Source organism: Myotis yumanensis, unplaced genomic scaffold (assembly GCF_028538775.1).
Source record: "Myotis yumanensis isolate MYYU_CA2020_CCGP unplaced genomic scaffold, mMyoYum1.0.hap1 SCAF_1, whole genome shotgun sequence".
NCBI classification, from domain to species: Eukaryota; Metazoa; Chordata; class Mammalia; order Chiroptera; family Vespertilionidae; genus Myotis; species Myotis yumanensis.
Window position 1 is genome coordinate 17,348,303 of NW_027223752.1, and position 16,224 is coordinate 17,364,526.

A 16,224-nucleotide genomic window follows, 5' to 3' on the forward strand; every position below is an offset into this window, starting at 1 on the left:
CCCTGCCTGGATGGGAAGGAGAGCCCATCAGGGGACAGTGCAGCCGCTGGCTGGGGAGAGGGCCCAGGGTCAGTGACCGCAGCAGGATGGAATGGCTCCGGGAGGAAAGTCACCCTTGGAAAGAGAGCAGGTGCTGATTTTGCACAGATTTAGAAAGCCTCTCTCCTCCGGTTATTTAGGTCCTGCCCAGTGCAGTGGGCTGACCCCCGGGAAGCCCGTGGAGCTTCCTTTTTTGAGACGAGTGCTTCTGTGTTTTGTTCATAAAGTAGTCCTTCTATTTTTGCCCCAGTCCAGCTCAGCTGCCTTAGGGGAACCTCAGGGTTTCTGTTTCATTTTGCAGCAGCTTCATTGAAATATAATTCACACACCATATCATCTACCCATTTAAAGTGTGCAGTTCAGTGGTTCGGGACTATTCACAGAGTTGTGCAACCTGTACCTGAATTTCAGAACATTTTTATCACCCCACAATACACCCCTCACCATTAACCGGCTCCTCCCATTCCCACCGTCCCAGCCCTAGGCGAACACTGGCCTACATTCTGCCTGTAGCTTCGACCATTCTGGCCATTTGATATGCCCCCGGGAGCCTCTCATGACTGGCTTTCTCCTTGCATACTGTTTTGAGGTTTGTCTGTGCTGTAGCTGTGTCGTTATTCCTTCCTCCTTATGGCTGAGTAATATTCCACGTGCGGCTCCACCACATTTCGCTTATCCATCCTCAGCCGATGGACGTTTGCGTTGTTTCCACTTTGGGCTGCCGTGGGCCATCTTGCTGTGATCGCTGCACCCCGTTTCTCTGTGGAGAGCCCCAGCTTTGCGGTAGCAGATGGGTCCCCAGGGAGCATCCCTCCGATTATAGTAGGAAAATGCGTTTTCTCTCCTTTTCCTTCTAGTCAGAGCTGCTACAAGAATCCAATCTGATCATGGCCAAGCTGAACTACGTGGAAGGAGATTATAAGGAAGCTCTCAACATCTACGCGCGGGTGGGCCTCGATGACTTGCCGCTGACAGCCGTCCCTCCCTACCGGTTGCGGGTGCTGGCGGAAGCCTATGCTACCAAAGGTGAGGCCTGCGCCGTCTGTCCCTGGGAGGGTGTCCCCCAGGGCCGTGCCGTTTGGAGCCAGCAGAGCCTCCCTGGAGCCTGCGGTTTGACCCCGGGGCCCTTGGCTGGTGCTGGGCTCCCAGCAGGGCGCTGGGCTGGGCCCACGGCTGGCACGGGGTAATGTGCGGCCCAGCAACACCCGGTTTCCTCAGAGCCTAGGTCTTCAGTTGTCACTGAGGAAAGGAGAGAACAACATCTCAGCCAAGTTTTCCGATAATTAATATGCAATGTGTGCAGGGACTTTTCTTGGTCATTAAGATGCTGCAGAACATTTATAGGGATTCTTATTCTATGGCCGGTTGGCCACATGGCTGACCACATTTTCATTCAGGAATGCCACCTGTGTGATAATGAAGGGCTCAGTGGCCGCTCCAAGTGGCAGTGACTGTAACCATCCGTCATCCCGTGTTTACCCATGCTCCCTGGGGCCCGGGGGCTAGAAGGTGGGGTCAGTGTCACCCTGGTTGTCGGGAAGGAGTTTGTAATCAGTGTGAGAGGATGTAGTCTCATGGGAAGAGATGACAGAGGGAGGACACCCGTTGTTTGACTTTTTCACGTGGCCACTTCCTTATCTGTGAAATGGGTATAATCACGTCCACGTCATAGACTTGTGAAGATTGCATCACATATTGTACGTGAAGCACTAACGCAGTACCTAGAACGCACTAAATGCTGCTAAATGACATTTTAAAATGTCAGCCCCAAACAAGGCAGCAAGTGGTGGCAGCTGGGCACAGGTGACAGCTTTTCAGAGGCAGGAGCAGTCACTGCAGGCCAGCGGGGCCCGGAGGCCTCCTGCAGGAGGAGAGACGCTCTGGACTTCTGACGGCCACGGTGAGAAGTAGACCGTCTGACACAGCCACCCACTGTTCACACTGTGCATCGTGACTGACGGTGGCTGGCCCGGAGGCCTGGCCCTGGGTGGGCGGGGGGCAACCCTCCGACCAGCAGTGCGCTGGCCTCTTGTGTGCTGCCAGCCGTCTGACCTGGTGTCCCGTGCAATGCTGAACAAAGACGCAGCTCCAGACACACTAAGAGCTTTGTGACGGGGGTGACACATTCCTCAAGTTCCCCGGGGAACTCGAATACTGCCAGGTTCGCCTAATTAATCCTCTAAATGCCCCCGTGGGCCGGGAAAGATGCTGTCACTCTTGACAGGGCATGCTGGCCGTTTACTGGGCACAGTCCTTTCAGGCTGCCTCGGGAGGTCCTGAGAGCGCCCGGCCTGTGTCTGCATCCGTCTGAGTCATGGGGTGTGCTGGGGTCTGTGCCACATAGCTGCCCTCCTCTCTCTGGGGTGCTCACTGAGCCGCTGCACGTGCCTTGGCTCATGAGAGGGGTGTGTGTGTGTGTGTGTGAGTGTGTGTGTGTGTGTGTGTGTGTGTGTGTATTATTTCGGGCCAAGAATGATATTCTGCAAAGCTTCCTCTGGCAGTTTCCAGCTGCCTGATTGACATGGGGCCCAGTGCAGCGTAGCCAGAAGTTGGTTTGCTAGTTGGGGTTGGGGGATGGCTCTAGGGCTGCTTAGCAGCAAGAGCTCAGGTCTTAGTGTTGGCTCTGAGACGGCCTGGTGGTAGCAGACTGTCTACAGGTGGCACTGCCAGCTTAGTCTTGTGGCTGCCATGCAAAGGGAGTGAGGAGGACAGGAGACTTGGTCCCTGAGTCTGGCCTGGTGATATGTAGTTAGTAGTGGGTCCCCAGCCCTGGATGAGGACCTGGCTCCTGGGACCCACTGGCTGGCTCGGGGGAGACCTGGCCCTGGCTAGTTTCTGACTTTGTAGGCACATGTGGAGTCACACGTGTACAGGGACAGGGAAGGGTCACCTTTGCCTAGAGGGAGTGGCTGCATCCGTGGAGGCCCCAGGCCTTGAGAGCCTGGGTTGGCCAGGTGAGAGGCTGCTGAACCACCTGCTTGGGCCCAACTCCCACGCTGTACTGGTTGTGTGACCTTGTACACGTTCTTAACGCCTCTGTGCCTCAGTTTCCCCACCTATCAGGCTCTCATTGGACTGTCGTGAGGATTACATGAGATAGTATATGTTAAGTGCTTAAAACAGAACTGGCGCGCAGTGAGCCTGATGGAAATGTTAGCGTGGAAGGTAAGTGTTTGGTGGGGGAACCACTAGAAGTGACTTGTAATGGCAGGAAATTGCCCCTCTAGTTCACAGAAATGCCCAAAGATGGGCCAGTTCTCTCATGAGTTCAAGAGGCTCTTGGCCGAGCTCTGTGCCAGAATATTTGGCCTTTCCTTTCTTCATCGGGTCCTTGAGAATTTTTCAGGGGAGATTGCCAACAAGGATTGGAGGGACGTTAGTGTACAAAGCCTCTAAATCAGAAGGCGTGAACCTCTGGACCCAGGGCAGGCTGTGCTGAGTCAGTTCAGTGTTTCCAATGCTTTCGAATTAGTTGCCGGCATTTCCAAATCAGGAATACTTAACAATCCGGCTTTCCATCTTCTTGGAAAGAAGGGAAGAGCTGTCCCCTCATTCTCCCAGGGCGAGACCAGGCTGGAGCCGAGCGCAGCTGCCCCTTGGATGGGCACGCGCTCCACCCACACCCCTCCCCTGGGCGGCCTGATAGTGGTAGGCGGCGGAGTTGACCTGCACAGGTTCATAGGTCACCTAGACTTTTGCATGGTCTCCTGAGGTCAGACTCGACCAGGGCTTTCAGCCAGAGCCCGGAAAGTCAGTGAACACCCACATCTAACTCTTCCTTCCAGCCGTGGCCGGGAGCTCTTCCCCTGGCCCGGTAACGTTAGCGTGGTTTCCTGGGAATCAGAAGCCAGTGTCATTCAGTTATGGAGGACCTCGTGTTAGGGCTTTACTGTCTCGTTAATCCTCCCAAACCCTAATTTACAGACAAAGGAAGAGACTGGGTGAGGTTTCTAGGAATGATGTCAGAGGCTGCTCTGTGCCAGGGGCTGTGCCCTCTGCTTTGGGTATCAGCCAATGTCCACAGCCACCCTGTGAGGTAGGCACTGTTGTTTTTTCCATTCTGCAGATGAGAACACTGAGTGCAGGGAGGTTAGATAACTGCCCAGGGTGCTACCGCTGGGAAGTGATGGAGGCGGGACCCGACCTTGGATGGTTCCAGGGCCCAGGCTCCTACTGAGGGGCAGGCAGGGACTCAGTCTGAAGAGTGGTCGACTCCAGAGCCCATGTTCTGATCTCTCTGCTCTGTTGGTCTATGGACCAGAGCTCGCTGGGGCCAGGTCAGGTTTCCTCGGGGAGAAAGCATTCAGGCCACTGGAGAACGTCCTAGATTTGCCTACCTCCTCTCCTCAGCTCCACCCCCACTCGCTCCTTGCCTTTGCCCAGGTTTCTTCCTATAAGTTCCGTCCCTCAAGCTCACGAGTCCTATCTCCAGAGTCAACCCTGCTCAGTATCGCCCCAGCACAGTGGATTAGAATCAGGTGAAAATCGTCCTAGGATTAGTTGTACCATTTCCAGATGCCCCTGCTAGTGAGGAGTTCCTCTAAGGCAGTGGTTCTCAACCTTCCTAATGCCACGACCCTTTAATACATTCCTCATGTTGTGGTGACCCCCAACCATAAAATTATTTTCGTTACCACTTTATAACTGTAATGTTGCTACTGTTATGAATCGTAATGTAAATATCTGATATGCAGGATGTATTTTCATTGTTACAAATTGAACATAATTAAAGCATAGTGATTAATCACAAAAACAATATGTAATTATATATGTGTTTTCTGATGGTCTTAGGTGACCCCTGTGAAAGGGTCATTCAACCCCCAAAGGGGTGGCGACCCACAGGTTGACGACCCACAGGTTGAGAACCGCTGCTCTAAGGGAAGAATTCTGTTTTGTTTGCGCTTCTCAGAACTTAGCACAGTGTCTGGCATATAGTTGGTGCTCAATAATTGAATGAAATGTATGAAACTTCCCTTGGATTTCTACCAAGATGCCTGTCATGTAATTCAGGTGATTCTGGGTGTCTGCTTCTAGCCTGTCATGGTCAGATGTGTGGGTTTTGTTGTGGGTTGTTTGTTTGTTTTTGCATGTCGATAGCATACTGAGCATATTTTGATGATTCGGAGTCATTTCTGCTAATTATGGGAATACCTGTGAGATCATACTGACATCCCACCATAACCCACCTGACATGGGTGTCCTTCCTGAAGGTGGTACATTCCAGTTCATTTCCATGATCAGGGAGCTCCTAAGTGGGTCTCAGTTCTCCCCACCCGATCCCCCCGCCCCCACTCCTTCCTCCTATCTCTTCAACCTAAGTAGAGAAACAGAGAATGGGAATAGAAGAAGTGGAGAAACTTTAGCTTCTGGTAGTCCTGGGTTCATCAAGTGAGTAGAGGCCTGTGCTCTGGGTGCAGATTAAGATAGCCATTGGAATCTCCAGGACCCGAGTGGCACAGATGTTCTTTTCCCAAATGGGAGGCATGGCTTGGGACCAGTGGACACATGGCCACTCTCTTTTGGAACTTAGCCCTCCTGGACATGGGGTGACTTTCTGCAGCTCGGACAGCGGGAGCTGAAGTGGCTCGCCTTCCTAGAGATGGCCTTTGTAAATGCCTTGGTATGTACCTGTTGTGATAAAGAGGCCAAAATGCATTGGCTCCCATATGAGGGAAGTCCTGTACCAGCCCTATGCTAGTCCAGCTGGTCAAGGCGGGTGGGTGGCTGTGTGCGCTGACGTTACTATTCCTCCCGCTTCTGCTGGGGCGCAGCCCACAGCTGTGTGATTGAAGCTGGGTTGCTGGAATGTTGCAGCTCTTGGAAAGGAAGAGAGAGGTGTCCAGGGGGAGCGGAAGTAACACACATAAGTAACTGCTGACAGTTCATTGGCGAGAAGTTACTGTAGGACCACAGCCACCAGGAACCCCTGTTGACATGTTAGTGTATTCCTCTATACTTACCATATGTGTGGATTTTTAAAAATAAAAATAAGATTACGTTGCATCTCCTGCTTTGCGACCTGCTTTTCCCACTTCACTGCAGTCATGAACACTTCCCGTGGCAAATGTCCATTTGTGCATCATTTCAGCAGCGGTACAGCGTTTCATTGTATGGGGAGCTAAAATACATTGACCTCAAAAGCCTCTATTTTGGGACATGTCGGTTGTTTTCAGCTTTTCACTGTTACATGTAAGTGAGGCTGTGACGGATGCCCCCCCAGCTGGGCTTTGTGCTTGTTCTCCGCGGCTTCCCTAGGAGGGCTCACCAGAGGTGGAGTTTCTGGGTCAAAAGGGAGGTATTTCCAGACTGGCCTGCAGGCCGGCTGTTCCTGTGTGCTTTCCTGCGCAGCGTGTGGGCCGGGCCGCCTCTCATTCTGGCCAACACTGAATAGAATCTCTTTGATCTGAAAGGGAACATTTATTCTTTCGTTTGTTTTTTCGTTGTTGAGTATAGGCTATTTGAAAAATAAAGAAAAACATAAAGCAGAAAATAAAGTCCGTCACCATACAGCCATTTGAGCTAACCACTTTTAGAACATATATATTTTTATATAAATGCCTATGTCTCTTTAAACTATATATATCTTTAAATATTTAAAATGCATAAATATGTAGATATACATTCATTATTTTATGCACAGTTAAAGTTACTCTATATATATTGTTTTATATTCTGCTTTTTCACTCTATGTATATATGTGTATAATTATTTTCCATGTCATTAAATATTTTTGAAAAAACTTTTTGATATCTTTTAAAAAAAAATCCATTAATTTTTAGAGAGAGTGGAAGAGAGAGGGAAAGACAGAGAAGTATCGATGTGAGAGAAACACATTGATTAGTTGCCTCCTGCATGGACATGGGGGCTTGGGCTGGGGAGGAGCCTGCAACCAAGGTACATGCCCTTGACCGGAATCAAACCCGGGACCCTTTGGTCTGCAAGCTGACACTCTATCCACTGAGCCAAACCAGCTAGGGCTTGAAAACACTTTTTAATGGCTGCACAGTGGGTTGCCTTATGGATATTTTGAACCAGTTGCCTGTGGAACATCTGTGTTGTTTCAGTTTTTCATATTACCAATATGCTCTATAGCTTTTTTTAAAACAGCTTTATTGAGATATCATTTACATACCATAAAATACAACCTTTTATAGTGTACAGTTCAGTGATTTTTTTATATTCAGAGTTGTGCAGCCATCACTGAAATTAATTCTAGAGCATCTTCATCGCCCCAGAACGAACCCTGTACTCAGTAACAGTCACTTCCCATACCTGATGAATGCTCCCCAGCCCTCGTCCATCACTAATCTACTTTCTGTCTCTATAGATCTGCCTATTCTAGACAGGTTATATAAATGGAATCATATAATATGTAATATTTTGTCTGGCTTCTGTCACTTAGCATAATATTTTCAGGTTTCTCACATGTTATAGCTGGTATCATTCTTTTTTATTAAGTTCAGTTTATCTATTTTTTTTCAGTTATTGCTTTTGTGCTTTTGATGTTGTATCTAAGAAACCATCGACTAATCAAGGTGTCTTTTTGGTTTCTTCTTCTTTTTTTTTTAGTTTTATAGTTTTAACGCTTACATTTAGGTCTATAGTCTATTTCAAGTTAATTTTTTGTATATAGTGTGAGGTAGGGGTCTAACTTCATTCTTTTGCATGTGGACATTCAGCTATCCCAGCACCATTTGTTGAAAAGACTATTTTTATTTTTCCCCATTGAATTGTCTTGACATCTTTGTTGACGTCAATTGAACATGAATGTAAGAGTTTATTTCTGGACTGTCAATTCTATTTCATTGGTCTATATATATATCCTTATGCTAATACCACACTGTCTTTTATTATTATAGCTTTGTAGTCATTTTTTTTTTTAAATATTGTTTTGGCTTTTATGGGTCCCTTACATTTTCACTAGAATCAAATGGTCAATTTCTGCAAAGATAAGCATGCTGGGAATTTGATAAGGATTATGGTAAATCTGTAAATCAATTTGGCGAGTGTTGCTATCTAAACAATATTAGATCTTCCAATCCATGAACATGGGATATCTTCTTTCATTTCTTTAAAAAATGTTTTGTAGCCCTAACCGGTTTGGCTCAGTGGATAGAGCGTCGGCCTGCGGACTGAAGGGTCCCAGGTTCGATTCCAGTCAAGGGCATGTACCTTGGTTGCGGGCACATCCCCAGTAGGGGGTGTGCAGGAGGCAGCTGATCATTGTTTCTCTCTCATCGATGTTTCTAACTCTCTATCCCTCTCCCTTCCTCTCTGTAAAAAGTCAATAAAATATATTTAAAAAAAAAAGTTTTGTAGTTTTCAGTATACAAGACTTACATTCCTTTTGTTAAATCTTTTTTATGCTATCATAGTAAAATCATTTTTTAGTTGATTAAAAAATTGATTTTAAATTGTTGACTGCTAGTATATAGAAAATACAACTGATTTTTGTGTATTGATCTTTCATCCTATCACCTTGCTAGACTCATTTTTTAGCTCCAATAATTTTTATAGAATCTTTAGGGTTATATATATATGTATATATATATATATATATATATAAATATGAATGATCATGTCATCTGTAAATAGGATAGTTTTCCTTCTTCCTTTCCAGTCTAGATGCCTTTTATTATTATTTTTTGTTGCGTAATTGCATTGGCAAAACCTCTAATACAACGTTGAATAGAGGTGACCAGAGGAAGTACCATGTTAGCTGTGGGTTTTTCATACATGGCCTTTATCAAAGCCAGTTCACCTTTAGTAGTTTTTTTGAGTGTTTTTTATCATGAAAGAGTGTTAAATTTTGTTGAATGCTTTTTCTACTAAGATATCATGTATTTTGTGCTTTATTTTTTAAATATGGTTTATTACATTAATTGATTTTCATATGTTAAGCCAATCTTGCATTCCTGGGATAGATCCCACTTGGTCACAGTACATAATTCTTTTTATATGTTGCTGGGTGTGGTATGCTAATGTTTTGTTGAAGATGTTTACATCTGTATTCATAATGGATAGTTTGGTTTATTTTTCTTGTGATGCCTTTGTCTGAGTATCAAGATAATACTGGCATCACAGAGTGAACTGTGACATGCTCCCTCCTCTTCGACTTTTTGGAAGAGTGTATGAGGGATTGGTGCTAATTCTTGTTTAAACATTTGGTAGGATTCACCAGTAAACCATCCGAGCCTGGGCTTTACTCTGTAGGAAGATTTTTTATTACTAATTCAATCTCTTGTTACTCTATTCCTTTCATAGAGTTTAATAGCCTTTCCTTGTTCTCCACTTTCTTCTGTATGACATCTTTTCATTAAAGCCGTGAGCCTCCCAGTCATGGCAAATAGTTCTTTTCAGAAAGGATTTAGGGTGAATGACTTTGAGGAAGAGTCTCTATTTTCTTCTATAGTGATACCTGGAGTAGCAGCTCATCCCATGTTATAAAGTAAGCTCAGTATCGTCCAGGGAAGCAGCATTTTCTGTATTTGCAATTGATCGACAAAGTCAGCCTGATGGGCGAGTCCTATTTTTTCTGCAGGAAACTACCAGCCACTGCCAGGTTTTAGGCAGGAGGACGGAACTAAGCTTATAAGTGGGAAGATCTTTCTGGTACAGAGTGGAGAATAGATGAGAAGGAATTAAAGATCATGGTGAAGGTGAGCTGGCTTTGAGCCCCTCTCCTCTGCTGTTCTGCATTTCAGGGGGTCTGACTTGTACAGGCCGTTTCGGAGATGCCCAAGCCAGTTCGTTTCTGCCTGGTTTGGCCAACTGGAAGCACTGGCAGGACATCAGGGCAAGAGGAGAGGGAATCCAGGGTATTTCTCTTGCTTTGCCTCAGGCAGCACCTTAACAGCAATTGGGTGTCTTCAGTTGCTCCAGCTTCTGTCAGGCAAACCCTTCCTCTGTAGTTTCGACCCCCAATAGGGAACTTCTGCTGGGTCCTATTTCCCACCCCAAAGCCCCAACTTCTGGGCTCTTGTAACTCCGCCTCCTCCCTTTGCCCTTTCCAACCCCAGGGAGGTGAGTGGCCTCCTGCTGTTGCAGAATTCTGGGATGCAATGCCATCCTTTTTGGCTTCTCATCTATTTCATCCCCTATGCAGACAACTCCATCCATTGTCTCCTTTATGTGACAGAACTAGATTGATGGCTTTGTCCCAGCTGGACCCTGACAGATATTGCAAAAACCTGGGTTGCAGTAGGCCATTGAGACAGTATGTGTGTTGGAGCGTTGGTGTGGGAAGGTGGTTGAGGGAGGAATCGAGATGACTGTGAGATTTTTAGTTTAGCTCGCTGGGCAGGTAATGATGTAGCTAAAACTGGCAAGGAGCCCTGGAGGAGAGGCTGGGCTGGCGTTGAAGGTGAGGATACCTCTGTGACCACAAGAGGGCGCATCCAGCGGGACATTCTAATTCTGGGGCTGCTGCTCAGCATGAGGGTCTCTACGCTCTTTATTGTGGTTTTTTTGTCGTTTGTTTCAGGATTAAGGAATTGACTGTGTATAGATTTGCTTACACCTCGGGAGTGGCTGAAGCTCACTCAGGACCACAGAGAGTGAGGAAGGCAAGAACTGAGGCCCCTCTCATCTGTGGGCAGAGTGCTGCCAGGCCGATGAAGGGGAGGGGGGATGCAAATGACACAGAGCCTTCCCCCGGGGGTCCCAGAGCTTGAGACACATGAGCATGTGAACATTGTGGCAGGTTTAGATTCCTAAGTAGGTTGTAGTTAAATGTGGTGAAGGCAGTAAGTAGACAGTGGCTTAGTGCCAGAACTAGTTGGACTGGTCTGAGGTTTCACACACCAGGGAAAAGTTCACACTGAGGTAATCAAGAGCGGACCCCACCCCACGCCCTCCCCTGAAGTCATCTTTCCCTCACTGTTGAAGCTCGAGTTCCTGATGAGTCCTTCCTGCTCAACATTCAGGTCTCAGCACGGCTGAGCATCTGTCCAGCGTTCAGAGGCTGTGCCCTGCTCTGTGCCCCCACACTTTGCTCCAGGCTGCCTGCGGCCTGCCCGCCCACCTCCCTGCCCTCACCGCTGCCAGGCTCATTCCCACCTCTGCTCGCCTTCTCCTCCAGCTTGGAGCCCTCTCTTTTTCCCTGTGAGGAGGCCACACTCAGTGACACCTTAGTGACAACCTCTCCAGCCCTGTTGTCCATGTCAGTCTCTCCTTCCTCTGAGCCACCTCTATTCTAGTTGGTACCATCCAATCTGGTGCTCAGTTTTTGTTGAATTATTTTGCATCTGCCACTTGCCTCTCTCAAACTAGATCATGTAATTGATTCATTAAATCATTAAATACGGGAGTGCCTGCTCTGGGCCGGTCTCTGGGCTGTGTCTCATCTAAGCTGCTTGCTTAGATGCCCACCACACAGGGTGCTTGTGCGGGATGGTTCTGCAGACGTTTCCCCCTGGCATCTAGGGGCAGACAATCGAAGATAAACTGTATCTGAGTAACATACAAGTTACTTACGCCAAAGTGCAGTGTTTTCAGTGTATTCTGAGATCCTCTCCATTTTAGATGGAACGGGATTGTGTTTTGGGCCTGACATAAAAGAACTAATCTTGTCTGTAACTCCTCCCTACCCACACTCAGCTTCAGGTTGGATCATCCCAATTTGTGGACGGTGTTTCAGCTTGTTTGGCTCTGAAGAGCCCATCTCCTGTGGCTCATTTTCGTTGAAAGACAGTGACCCCTGGGGCTTCTTTAATGTAGTTTCCTCCCCTGCATTGTGTGCTAGCTGCTGTATTGTTCACTCTTAGGATTTGGATCCTTCCTGCTAGGTTCTCCTTAGGGCCCTAGACTCATACAAAGCTGGCCAAGTTATTAAAAAAGGCACCTAGTTCGTCCAGGCTCCTGTTTGATATTTCAAAACCAGGACTCGTGACTCCTACTACAGTGCTTGACTGCCACCACCCATGACTTAGCTTCCATCATTTTCAAATCATGCCTGGTGCTCATTTTCTCCCCCCAAATGTTCCTGATGCTTTGGGAATGAAAAACGTATCCACATTTGGAAAGCTCAGAGCTCTGGGGGTGGGAGCAGAGCACAGACTGTTCTGTGCAGAAGGAGGGCGTCAGAGCTGGCTCTCTTGGCTGTCCCCCAGCCACACTGGGGCTGGGCTGCAGCTGGGCCTCCAGGGCCTAGCTTGACCCGTGGGCCAGGCGGACCCAGCACAGGGAGAACTCAGGTTCTTGAGCTCCTACCAGGTACTAGGTTCTGGAATAATAGTAGTAAATGATTAATAATTAAAACGTTTAAAAAAATTCCTTGTAAACACCCTCTAAGCATTTGCCTCTTAACATCCTTAACCCTGACAACAACAATGAGAGGGAAAGGGGTAGGGTCCCCATTTCAGAGGAGGAGCGAAGGGTGGACCCCCTGTTTTACCCCTGGCTTTTCCTCCTTGCTGTCAAGTGCTTGCTTCCTAGGTTGAGGCTGGCGTGTCATTTTTGTAGAAACGCCCAGGTGCAGAGACTGCTGAAGCTGACCGAAAGAGGCGGAGTCTCCCTGGGGTGCTGCCAGGTGCCCTGGTTTGTGTCCAGTGGCTCCCAGAACCAGCGTGCACCTCGCAGGAGGTCTTGGAAACGTCTTCTTCCTTGACAGCACTCGGGCTTCTTACTGAAACTGCGGGGTTCTAAACCCGGAATTCCACGGAAGGCCTCTGAGCAAGTCCTATGCCTGAAGCTCTGTGGGCCATGCCACCTGCGACTTGCTGCTCGCCGCCCTCCGAGGTCATCTCCGCTGTGCCGGCCACGGCCGCCAGGGGGCGCGGGAGCCGCGTCCTCGCCCGGCGTTCGCGCTTGCGCAGAGCCGCGCCTGCTTCCCGCACGCTCCCTCCGGTGCCGGGCGCCGCCTCCCGGGCCACTCGCCACTCGCCGCTCGCAGGCCCTCACATTTGCGAGGTCAGGGGCCGGCGAAGAAGGGTGCATTGCCAGCCTTCCTTATTAACCTCGGGTCAGGGAGGCCCTGAGGGAGCGCAGGCCGTGTCCAGAAAGCGGTGCCTCCAGCGGGCGGCCGCACGCAGGCCCGGCTGGCGCTCACTGGGCTCGGCGAGCCCTGCTGATGGGCCAGTCATTCTCCGCGAGGACGTCCACGGAGGGGCCCTGGAGGGTTTCCTGGTAGATGAACGTTCAGATCTTGAAGGGACAGAGCCTAATTCTGACCTCTATGAATGGGATATTTGCTAATGGCCATGACCTTCTAGGGGCCTGATAAGGACAGACATGTAACCACCGGCCGTGCCTCCTCGCTGGCAGACAGCACCCCCCCCCCCCCCCCCCCCCCCAGCTGTTGGGGGCTGTGGCCCAGCTCTGCCGGCTTGCCTGGTCGCTAGCTCATCCCGCAGGGCTCCAGGTCAGGGCTCCAGGTCAGGGCTCCAGGTCGTCTCTGCCGTAGCCCCTGTATGATGGCACATCATGAACCCCTCAGAGCTTGGATTTCCTCCTTGCTGAGTGCAAGGAAGGGGAAGAGAGGGGATCCTGGTTTTTCCTTGAGAAGCTGCTTTTCTTTCTTTTTTGAAACCTTGAGATCCTTTCAGGTGCAGTGAAAAAAGTTTTATTGGAAAGTCCCTGAGTGGAGGGAGTGGGGTAGAAGTGGGGCCCCGAGTCCTCGCTGAGAGCTTTTGCCTGTGTGCAAGACCCAGAAACTGGGGGGCAGGGGCGTGAGAGTGGGCGGAGCTGTGCTGTGCAGCCTGGTGCCCCTCAGTGTCTCCACTGGCGACCTCCCAGGCCTCTTCCCATCTAGATATAACGATGCTGCAAGGTGGGAGGTGGGAGCTGTATTGCATGGAGCCACTCATCTCAGGTTGCTAGGCAGAGCTTCTTGTTTATATTTAGATGGTGTCAGAAGAGCAACAAGCCCTTTTACTGCCATTGACCCATATTCCCGGTTAATGCTGGTTGTGTTGGTAGACTTCTCATTGGTCCTCTCTTGGGAAGCGAGCAGAGACTCAAAGCCCAAGAAAAGCTGGGGGCTGGAGCCTTGGTGCAGGTCCACGGTTCTTAGCTCTGTGATACACATCCGTCTCAGTGATGTACCTGTTACGTTGTGTGGAAAACGCCTGCTTGCTCCATTCCACCAGAGGTGGCGCTTCTGGAGGGAAAAGACCACGCCCCGCTCCGGAGCCCCAGCTCTCCGGGGCCCTGCACACCGTTGGTGCTCAGTGAGAATTTGTGGAGTGAAGAAAGGACACCTTTCCACCGCAGCTCTCATTCCTTCCTGCAGTTGGCACATCCAGGGGCTACACTTTGCACTGCAGGGGTCCCCCTGGGTGATAAGTCCACCTTTTTAAGGAAAGAAACTAGGATCAAGACCGAGCGTACGTGGCATTATGTATTATTTAAGGTTGAGGGTCTGTGGTGCAGTGTTACTGGACTTAATTCTGAAGGGTGGGATGTGGTTCTATTTTCTTCTCCTTTCTCTTTGGTATTTCTCAGATCCCCTCAAAGAAACTGAGGATTGGAATCGCCCCCAGGAAAGGGGTTTGTTAGTAATTGTACTTTCTGTTTATCGAGTGCATATTTATTATATGCCAGGCACTGAGCTACCTCAGAAAGTCAGTGGGAGCAGAGGCTGTTATTCCCGTTTGCTTGCCGAGGAAACAGAGGCCAGGAGATGCTGAGAAGCTTGCTAGGTCGTAGAGCTAGTGATTGGAGAAGCCAGGGTCCGACTCCAGGTCTGCCTGCTCAAAAGACCATCTATTTTCACTTCTTAATATTTTACCCAGCAGTTTGGGAGTTAGAGAATAGATGTGATTTTTAACACAAAGATTAAAAATAATAAAACAGGATTACCATATGGCCTACCGATTCCATTCTAGGTATGTATCCAAGAGAATTGAAAATATACATCCACACAGAAACTAGTACATAAATATTCATAGCAACATTCTTCATAATATTCTAAAAGTTTAAACAACCCACATGTTTATCAATTGATGAGCAGATAAATAAAATGTATTGTATTCATACAGTGGAATATCCAGCAATAAAAAGGAATGGACTGCTTGAAACTAGATCGAGGTGGAGGTTTACAATATTATGAATGTAATAAATGCCACTGACTTGTTCACTTTAAAGTGGTTACTTTTATGTTACGTGAATCTCACCTCAATTTTTAAAAACTGAATGAAGTTCTGGTACTGGCTACAAGTATGAACCCTAAAAACATGCTGAGTGAAAGAAGCCAGATGCAGATAGTCATATACTGTATGATTCGCTTTGTATGAAATAATCGGAATAGGTGCTTCCACAAAGAAAGTAGATTAGTGGTTGGCAGGATCTGGGAGGAGGGTGGAGTGGGAGCAGCTACTAATGGCTATGGGGTTTCTTTTTGAGATGATGAGAATATTCTGGAATTAGCTGGTGATGATGGTTCCACAATTATGTGAATATACTAAAACCACTGAATTGCATACTTTTAAAGGGTGAATTTTGTGGTATGTGAGTAATATCTCAATAATCTGTTATTAAAATGTATATAAAATAATGTAACAAATGAATAAAATGCTCCCACGTGGAGACCTTCTAGCCTACTGTTACCTAAAGATAATCGTTATGCAAAGAATAATCATGGCGTTTTATATAGAAAGTCCGCTGTGGACTAGGAGCCAGGGAACTGGCTGCAGGGCCCACACTTAGCCACTACTTAGCACTGCTTTGCATGTAAAGACAGACAGATAGCCCTAACCGGTTTGGCTCAGTGGATAGAGCGTCGGCCTGCGGACTGAAAGGTCCCAGGTTCGATTCCGGTCAAGGGCATGTACCTTGGTTGCGGGCACATCCCCAGTAGGGGGTGTGCAGGAGGCAGCTGATCGATGTTTCTCTCTCATCGATGTTTCTCACTCTCTATCCCTCTCCCTTCCTCTCTGTAAAAAATCAATAAAATATATTTTTAAAAAAGACAGATAAATTGGAGGTATGGAAGAGTGCAATGTAAGGGCTAAGAGCAAGAACCTGGGAGTAAGAGTGTCTGGTTGGAGGCCTAGCTCTGCCATTCACCAGTTGTGTAATCTCGGGTGAGTCACTTCACAGCTCAGAGTCCTGTTCCCTCGTCTGGAGCACGGGATGACAGTAAATCCCCCTCGCGCTGCGAAGGTTAGAAGAACCGTGTCACACTCTGAGCACAGTGTCTGGCGGGTAGCTAGCACTCTCTAGGTGTGGTCATTGCTATGATGTGGC

General features: G+C 48.3%; 1 protein-coding gene across 6 annotated transcripts in view; it reads left to right on the forward strand.

The window, feature by feature from the left end:
* TTC7B (tetratricopeptide repeat domain 7B) overlaps nucleotides 1–16,224 on the forward strand; it is a 191,992-nt gene that overhangs the window by 19,217 nt on the left and 156,551 nt on the right. For all 6 annotated transcript variants that reach the window (XM_070414930.1, XM_070414946.1, XM_070414963.1 and 3 more), the window contains exon 3: nucleotides 897–1,065. In XM_070414930.1, coding sequence (XP_070271031.1) covers nucleotides 897–1,065 — 169 coding nt within the window. The remainder of the gene's footprint in view (nucleotides 1–896; nucleotides 1,066–16,224) is intronic.